We start from the raw sequence: 9,961 nt of genomic DNA, 5'->3' as shown, positions 1-9,961 counted from the left end.
AGAAAAAGACTAGCAAGTATTAAAGCCATAATCTTATAATTATTGAAGATGTACGTATGGAATGCTAAAACAGTCAAAATTAAATAAAAAAAATCAGTGAATAAATGTAAAATGAAATAAATAAAATTAATAATTATTATAAATAAAACTTTATTCATGCCCGAGGGGCAATTGCAGGACAACTGAGCAGCAAGATGTTGAAAATCTCAAATAGAACAAGAATGAAGTAGAATAAAAATGAGCAGGGCATGTCTCCTTATGTACACAGAAAAATATATATATATATTATGCAAATGTCAGAAAAAAATATACAAATCTCAGAAAAATCTACAACAGAGTGACTGTAGTGGTATAATATAAAGTGTCAATGCAAAGTTACGACAGTGGATGTAAATATATAATTGAATATACAATTAAATAATTAAATGGTGAATATATATTTCATTGGATATACTATTATTAGTCAAAGTGAGTTTAAATAAATTAATGTGCTTCGGCCAATGCTGGAACCATGAGATAAAATATGTAATGAAATAATGAAATATATAACCAATGAAGTATTCAAAATGTAATTATTTAATGACACTTAATTATTTAATTGTATATTCAATTATGTATTTGCAATTTTATTACATTGTACATTTATTTAATTTTGTTTAATTTTGACTGTCAGCATTCCATATATATGGGGATCCACGTATCAAAAAGTAGGAACGTGAATATGAACTGAAGGTATTTGAGACACGCTGCCAGTGGACGCCCGAGGCGTCGCCTGCATACATGCCCATATTGGGAATGTCATTTCCCAATGCGATGATGACGTGTGTCTCTTATTCATATATGGTGCATGTCGATGTTCACATAGATAGAGCATCGATATTAGGGTAACAATCGATGTTCACATACATGGAGTATTGATCATTAAGGTAACCGTTTCTGTTCAAACCGACGTATCCATCCGCTGCTTCGTTCTGTAAAGCCTGAATTATGGTTCCGCGTTAAATCGACGCAGAGCCTACGGCGCGGGGGACGCGGCGACGTGCGCCGTACGGAAGCTTAATCTTCCCTCATCTTAATTACTGCAACATTGTTTGGGCTTCGACACATTCAACATATATTAATAAATTATTGATAATTCAAAAAAGGTTTCTCAGAATGATATCACATGCAAACAGATATGAGCCATCTGCTCCCCTTTTTTATTAAATATTCATTATTATCCCTCAATAAAATTAACATTTTTCAAACATGTTTATGTTTAAATTTAAAAATAATATACAAAATCTTCGTTCTTCTTTTCATAATTTATTTTGTGTTAATTCCGATATTCATTCTTATGCCACAAGGCACAAAGATGATTTTAATTTATTTACCGTTTTGTAGAACATGGAAACATTAATCTTTCATCACTTACAGAGGCCTCCACTTGTGGAATTCACTCAATAAATCTCTTAAATCATCACCATCCTTGCCAATATTCAAAAAACATTTAAAGAACTTTCTTATTGTTTTATCTTTGTAGTGTTCATTATTTGATCTCAGTTACATTTTCTTTTGTGTTTTTTTGTTTTTTTACTCCCCCTTGTGTAGCTTTTGTTTTGTTTTTTATTCATATATGGGAAGGATTCTATATAAGCCACCAGGCTTCTTCCTTTCCTTGCATATTATTTCATTGTTTTTCATTTTTTGTTCAAATTTGTCTTATTGCTAAATAAATAAACTAAACTAATGCCGCGTTCCATTTGTCCTCGGAAGTGGGGATTTCCCAGTTCCAAGTCGGAATTTTTAACTGGAACGCCCCTCGTAGTGGGATTTCCCACTGGGAAAGTGGGAGAGTCTTCACCACCCCCGAGTTACCATTCCAAGATGGCTGCCCCGGTTGTAAACAGTAGAAGAGAGCTCTGTAAAAATTCGTAGCACTTCATTCTAGTTTTGGTCAAACTAAATCAGTCGTATACAAGTATTGTTCGGCATATATATGCTGCTATAGTGTAATTTACATTTTTCATGTGGTATATGCGAACTGCCAACTTGTTTACCTACTTTGTAACTGGAACGCTGATAACTCGGCTGTGACGTCATTCCCAGTTCCGAGTTCCGACTTCCGAGGTAAATGGAACGTAGGCTAAACTAACGGTGCGCGTCACCGCGTACCCTACGCCGTAGGCTCTGCGTCGGTGTAACGCGGAACCATAAATCACCGTGCCTGACAGTGGGCGTGGCCGGTGACGCGGCGTGTTTGTGCAGCCGAGCAGCCGACAGGCGGACGGACCTGCCAGACCTTCAAACCGTCAACTTCACACGGTACGTAGCGGTATTTTCGTGGATAACTGACCAAAAAAACATTTCAAAATATGCCCTCAGCTGTTAGAAAGTAATGTCACTTGATTTTGACTCTTCAACTATCGACGGCACCTCTCCTCCCGTCGCTGCGTTAGCTCGCAGCTAACACTGGAAAATGCATCCGGGGATCTTTTGTTTTTGTTTTTCTTTCTCCTTATTTTTCCTCAGAAGTTGAGCCTCGACATCTGCTTCAGCCAATAATATAACTTTAAGATTTTTTTTTTGTAATATCAGAATAAACTGTTTATAATTTACTGTGAGTTTGGTACTTTGTAGCGTCCAGTGTCACCTTAAGGTTGAATTATGGTTCTGCGTTAAATCGACGCACAGCCTACGCCGTAGGGTACGGCGTACGGTGCGCGTCGCCGCGTACCTTTACGCCGTAGGCTCTGCGTTGGTGTAACGCGGAACCATAAATCAGCCTTTAGTTAAAGGAAGCCTGTGCAGTATTATCGGCATATTTGTGAGCTGCACCAGCTGTAACACCACGGCCACACTGGATTTAACATTTGTGATTCACTATTTTTTTTCTGGTTTATTTTATTGAATAGTGCAGCACTGGTTGCAAGAGACAACAAAGACATTTTCATTTTCCAATTTTTTTTCCAACCCTTTTTTTTTTTTTTTAAATATGTTTCTAGTCTTAAAAGGTTTAGGTTGTCAAAGGTATTCACCGGTTCAAAATTAAAATCACTTTATTTTAAATAATTTTTTTTAAATGTTAAATTATGAAATGGTGGGAATATTGTCTATTAAAGAGCCAATAAATGAGCTTGCTAGATATGTATTAGAGATCTAATAAGTGACTGTTGCTGTGCTTAATTTTGTTTGCCTGTTCTGCAGAAGTTTTAAAAAAGGAAAGAAAAGAAACGTCTTGTGTACAACACATTTTGTGAGGGCATGCAAACCTGTATTTATACTAGTGTGGACATTAATGTTTTTCTACAATATTTCGTCCTCATGACAGTAAAATAGGCCATTCTAAGTGAATTTACTGCAGCAATTCCTTTCCAAATCATTAGAAAATGTGGTTAACACCCAGTTGTGCATGAAAAAAAAATACCGTGATATACCATGAAACCGCCCAGCCCTAATTAAATGCCTTTTATATTCTAGAATTTTATTTTTTATTTAGAATAGAAGCAGTTAAAGCAGCACTATGTAACTTTTCCACCTTAATATCATATTTCCAGAGTCATTGTGATGGTACATCAACTTCCAACAGGTTTAATGACACCTCTGTCATGGTCTGAGGGGTCTGTATCGCCTTCACTGGCACTATGTAACTTTGAGGTGGATGGTAGGAACCCTGCCACTACTGGCAAAGCACTACCGCTTTTGTCCAAAGGAGCCGCCAAACTCAACAAAAGCTGAAAGTTACATTTTGCTGCTTTAAACTATATAAAAATAGTGTACAGTCTAGATATTTATCTCTTCAGATACATCATGCTATTTCTTTAGTGGCAGGAATTTATAACATTTTAGAAATAGTTCTCTTTCGCAACCCAAGGATACTGCACATATTATGTTAATTTAGATTATAAATGTCTTGATTACAAACTCATAGGTGAAAGGGTCTGTAAAACTCTTAAGTAATTAACTTGTGTTAGTACATCAAATTAGTGATGCACCGATTGTTCGGTAACCGAAATTGTTCGGCCGAAAATGGCAAAAAAACACTTTCGGTGTTTGGTGGAATAAGTGGGGAAAAAAAACGAACAATTAATAACGGCGTTGTAAAATAAGGAAATAGACTGGACGCTCCGTCCCGTAACGTTGCGCACTACATAAATCATTGGCCAACCAAAAACTAACCCCATAAGAATTTTACCTAACATTCACCAGGAGGTGGAACCAAAACAACATAATGCTGGGAAATTAAAACATTTTCATTTTTTTATGTTCAATAAATATTTTCTACCTTGTAATTTTGTAAAAGATTCATTTCTTTGAAAAGCATGACTAAATCAAATGTATTTGATTTATGCAATGGTGAAAAAATTGGCAAAATAAATGAAAAACTGCTGAAGAACCATGTTCGGTATTGTTCGGTATTCGGCCAAGGGTTTATTATTATTTTCGGTTTCCGTTTCGGCCACAAATTTTCATTTCGGTGCATCACTACATCAAATCTGACCATGTGTTGCTTCATTGAGTTAAAAAGTCGTTATTTGTTGCGCTACAATAAAACGTTGTCAAACGGTGGAAAGAATAAATGTATGTTTGTTAAAATAAATGCCCTGTCACACTACCCCTTAAACGGAATTGAAACGGGTCAAATCACCCAAATTAATGAAAAACATGTTTTCCTTCCTGTTGCACTTGTATGCATGATATTCTACAATCTCAATGTGTTTTACAGCTTTTAACACAAGACTTTTTTTTTTAAATGTGTGTTAGTGTGGCAGTGTCACGCTTGCCTGGGTGCAATGTTCCTCTGGTACACATGAGCTCTACTATGTGGTACATCATGCAGAGCATTCAAAGTAAATACTCCTTGTCTGAGAGGCTCATCCGAACCATTGCAGCCATCCGCTCATTTCCCCACGACAATGTAGAGGATCTTATCCGTAAGGTATGCCCGCTCATCATTGTGTAATGCTTGAAATTGATAATGTGTATCAGGTGCTATAATTAATACTAATACCGTTGTTTTGTGTGTGCCGAAGGGAGCTGATGTGAACCGGATGCATGGCACGCTCAAACCCCTGCACTGTGCCTGTATGGTTGCAGATGCAGACTGTGTGGAGCTGCTGTTGGAGAAGGGTGCAGAGGTATGATATAAATAAGTTTTAAGTAAGGTATTACTTTCTATTAACTAGTTGACAACCGAATGTGCCAGTATCATGTTTGAAAAGAAACTGCAATGTAGCAGTAGCATGTATGCCGATTTCAACAAGACGCATCTCTAAACTGCTGCAGATTAACTGACAGAGATACACTGTAGTGGTGGGTTAATTTGACAAATGTTCATCTGTTCAGAGGAAAAGTAACAACAGTGTTCAAACTTTCCTCATTTATGGTTTTATATGCAAATAATAGTTGATGGAACAAATTTATGTTTTCCACAACAATAAATGAGAAAGGTATCCAGAGATGCATGTATTTGAGCTGAACTTGCAGATTTTATTCTGTTTGAACAGCTGTCATCCACTTCTCAATGACTGAATTTCACCACCGAAATTGATTAAACAAATATTGTTACATACATCCCTTAATACATACCATTAATATAAAACCTTTTTTCAAGATGTATTAACTGAAACTCCAACCAAATATAGTTTAACATATTTTTGTTTATAAGCCCATTCTTGAATTGAGAGTAGCAGGCCCTAAAATGTCAAGAGTCCAAAGAAGAGAGATGATCACATTAGTATAGATTAATGGGCAAAAATCTGATGCTTAACATAGATGAACTAAAATACAGTTTGATTTCAGACTTCAGTCATTAACTTCTTTAGCACAAGACTTCAGCATATTTACTTTTCTCATTAGGTGAATGCTTTGGATGGGTATAACCGCACAGCATTGCACTATGCTGCAGAGAAGGATGAGAACTGTGTCGAGCTACTGTTGGAGTATGGGGCTCAGCCAAATGCCCTGGATGGCAACAAGGATACTCCGCTGCACTGGGCTGCCTTTAAAGATAACCCAGAGTGTGTGAGGGCCTTACTGGAAAGTGGGGCCTTTCCCAATGCCCGTGACTACAACAATGACACACCTTTGAGCTGGGCGGCAATGAAGGGCAACCTGGAGAGTGTCAAAGTTCTGTTAGACTACGGAGCCCAAATCCATGTGACCAATCTTAAGGGACAGACCCCTATCTCCCGACTTGTAGCCCTGTTGGCCCGGGGCCTGGGCACTGAGCAGGAGGAAGAGTGCTTGGAGCTGCTGTGCCGAGCAGCTGGGCGGTTTGAGATCAGGCGGGCTGATGGCACCCTTCCTAGAGAGCTAAGTAAAGATCCCCAGCTGCTGGCCCGGCTGACTAGCATGGTGGCTCAGGCTCCAACGCTTCGCTCTCTAGCCCGCTGTGCTGTACGGCAGAGTCTTGGGGCACAATTCCTCCCCACTGCTGTGAAAGAGCTTCCTCTACCAGAGACCATCAAAGACTATCTACTGCTGAGAGACTGATCACCATCCCTGTGTTCTCAGACCTCACTGGTTGATGATTAAATGGTTCGCCACACTGCAGTTCTTGAAGAATTGTCTCCACTTAGTCATAGGATGCTGTCTGATAGTGGGCTTCATTTATCAAACTTTTCTGCAGATTGATACAAAGGTATACACTGAGAAAAAGAGCAAAACTTACTTTTTTATTATTATTTTGTAAATGTACAACTACATTAATAGTAAGATTGATCATTTTTGATTAGTTTTTTTTATATGAATATAAAGTTTGCCTCTGTATATTTTCCATTACACAACTCCAGGTCTTTTAAAGGAAGTCTGGTAGCACAGAGAAAATGTAATATTTGGTTTGTTTAGCTTCACAATAGGAAAGGACCTAGATGAAACAAGACTGGTCCAGTCATTCAAATAATTTAAATATTCTTATGAAGAGCCAACACTTCTTTAAAGGGTTTGTCCAAGTTCATTAATATTAAGATTTAATTTGCCAAATTGACTGCAAGTCAGATTATGACCCTTTCAGAAAAAATACAATAAGGTAATCAACATGTTGTGAGAGTTTATCAAAAAGAAAGAGCTTACTTTAAAATGTTAAATCATGTCGTAAGATAAAGCTAATGTCTAATGAAACAGGCTGTCCACTAATTGTGTGGGAAGGTACACTTCCTCTTGTCATCCGAGGCAAAGTTTGTATGATGTTTTTGAGTAGCCAACTATTTGTCAGTAATGCCTACAAAGGGGGAAAATGAAATTAGAAAATAAAATGCATTGAAATGTTTAAGGAGTAACTAAAAGAATTTGTGCCAGATAGGAGTTATTTTATTTATTTTGCAGAATATTGTCATTGGTTTCATGCTGAAAAAATCTCGACATGTCTTCTTGTCATTTGTGATTCACTACTTTTTTCTGGTTTATTTTATTGAATAGTGCAGCACTGGTTGCAAGAGACAACAAAGGTATTTTCATTTTCCAATTTTCCAAAAAGTTTTTTTTTTCAACCCTCCTTTTTTTTTTTCTTTTTTTTTTTACAATGATATTTCTAGTCTTAAAAGGTCTAGGTTGTCAAAGGTGCTCACTGGTTCATAATTAAAATCACTTTATTTTAAATTAATTTTTTTAAATGTTAAAATTATGAAATGGTGGAATTACTAAGTTTTGTCTATTAAAGAGCCACTAAATCAGCTTGCTAAATATGTATTAGAGATCTAATAAGTGACCGTTGCTGTGCTTAATTTTGTTTGCCTGTTCTGCAGAAGTTTTAAAAAAGGAAAGAAAAGAAACGTCTTGTGTACAACAACAAAGGTGCTTTTTTTCTTTATGTATTGCAATTAAATGCCTTTATATTCTCGTCCCCTTGTTTTCTCTCCTTTACTCCTTTCCCTCCATTCCTCACATTTTTACATTGTCAATAATCTCAAACCTTTGAAACATGTATTGAAATGCTTCTCTTATAATCACATCCTGAACGAGGCTCTATTTGCGTAAGGGTTTTTTCACAGTTTACTTTGCAAACACCTGTTTATCACTAAGAAAAGGATAGGAGATTTATTTGCAAGTAAATCTTTGCAAGTTAAATAAAGCCACGCTCGCTTCAAAAGAGCTATAGCAACATGAACGCCAGGATCATCAGCTGAATTTAGCTCTGCTTCAGGTTATGTGTGATTTTGCATAAAGGGGCAATTTACCCATCATTTGACACATCTGTACAAAATTCACCAATCTCCTGTCATTTCATGACATCAGTTGCACAAATGGAAAAGTGCAAAGAATATGACAAACATAAATGCAATAATAATACTAATGTAATCCAAACTACATTGGAGAACGTAAACATAAAAAATACCAATGCCATCAAGCGCTCATAATTTGGTAAAAATGTGAAACACCAGTATCCAGTACTTGTGCTTGATGCCATTGAATGCTGTTTCTGTGTAATTTGATCAGGAATATTATGAAAAGAAGGATTCTCCAGGTAACTTATACTGAAATAATATAATGATTCACCGTGATGAGGTAGCCAGGTTGAAAGAGAGCCACCTTTGCATTACTGGAAATCCTCATTCTAGACTCCACAGAACTTATTAACCTACTTATTTTAACTTGTACACCCTTCAAGTGTTGCTAATAACATTAAAAAAACGTGTCCGTTCCACTTAGTAAGTGACCCAATATACTGTACATCAGCTCCTGAAGTAAGTCATAATTAATTTTATTTATATCTGCTTTACTTATGAAAGCCTGCATATACTGTATGTACCCATTGAAAATGATCAGTAATATTCAAAATTGCTGTTTGGTCAGTAAAAAATTAATTGAAAAGTTTCATAATATGGTGGGGGGGAAAAAAAGTCTTGATTTCATTTTGTAAAAACGGATGTTTCTAATATTTGAAAAAGAAAATCTGATATGTCAAAGTTCTTGTATAAATGCAGTTTTACTACTCTGCCATGCATTGAGAGAGATGATCAGATTCATATCAAGCTCTCAATTAAAATATCTCAGTATTGTCCCCTGATTATATTATGATACAGCAGGGAATTTGTGGTAGTTGAGCAGGACTGTCATATTTATTATCATTCTGATTGATGACAAAATTTGGAAACAAGTGTAAAATGAAAAGTTCAAGAAATATGTTTGCCAAAACATTTCCTATTGACTGATTTTGAACAGGTCCAGCGATGGACTAATGACCGAAGAGAGCTGGGATAGGCTCCACCAGATCCCTATGACCCTCCATAGGAATAAATGGCTACGGATGGTGAATGATTTTTGCCGTTTTTTCCCTGCTTCTTTTGGAAATAATACAGTAGCTCAGGGGTCTGCAACCCTGGTCCTCGGGACCCCCTGTCCTGCATGTTTTAGATGTTGCCCTGCATCATCACACCTGATTCTAATTAATGGTCCTCATAGAATAGAATACTTTTATTGTCATACATGGGTACAGTGAGATTAAAAGCAGCATCACCTCTCCAGTGCAAGACGGTGCAAACAGATAAGAAATAAAAATAATATAAAAAGGTTAAGGTGTATTTTGAATAGTGAAATCAAGACCTGAGATCCTATCTACAGATAATAACATATAACTACACATGTGGTGGAATATTGCACAGATAGGCCGGGGAAAAAGTATTGCACGGTAAAAAAACAGTAATGAAGACATTCACATATTGTTCAGGGCGATTATGGCTTTGGGGAAAAAGCTGTTTTTCAGTCTGGCAGCAGGTCAAACAGGTCAGGGCCGGGGTGGGAGCTGTCTTTTTTTATTTCAGCTTCTCATCCAGGTCTGAACAAGTGTGTTAATGATACAGTCCTTTATATCACGGTACGATGAAGCAGGGTAGCATCTAAAAGATGCAGGACAGGGAGTCCTGAGGACCAGGGCTGAAGACCTCTGCAGAAGCTGCCGGGAGCACACGCAATTCTCAAATCAGCCTCTAGGGGTCTCTCTAGTCTCATCTCTAAATTCGCATTCAATTGCGTGTAAACTTTT

At 36.9% G+C, this 9,961-nt stretch overlaps 1 protein-coding gene across 1 annotated transcript; it reads left to right on the top strand.

Moving 5' to 3' along the window:
* Positions 1 to 2,206: 2,206 nt before the first annotated feature.
* asb8 (ankyrin repeat and SOCS box containing 8) lies at positions 2,207 to 7,819 on the top strand. The gene is made up of 4 exons (XM_061736242.1): positions 2,207 to 2,304; positions 4,744 to 4,918; positions 5,013 to 5,117; positions 5,839 to 7,819. Exons 2-4 carry the CDS (start codon positions 4,790 to 4,792, stop codon positions 6,472 to 6,474), a joined length of 870 nt encoding a protein of 289 aa, XP_061592226.1. The 5' UTR covers positions 2,207 to 2,304; positions 4,744 to 4,789; the 3' UTR covers positions 6,475 to 7,819.
* Positions 7,820 to 9,961: the final 2,142 nt, after the last annotated feature.

The sequence above is a fragment of the Cololabis saira genome, chromosome 12, assembly GCF_033807715.1.
Source record: "Cololabis saira isolate AMF1-May2022 chromosome 12, fColSai1.1, whole genome shotgun sequence".
NCBI classification, from domain to species: domain Eukaryota; kingdom Metazoa; phylum Chordata; class Actinopteri; order Beloniformes; family Belonidae; genus Cololabis; species Cololabis saira.
This window is presented reverse-complemented; position numbering and strand designations above follow the sequence as displayed.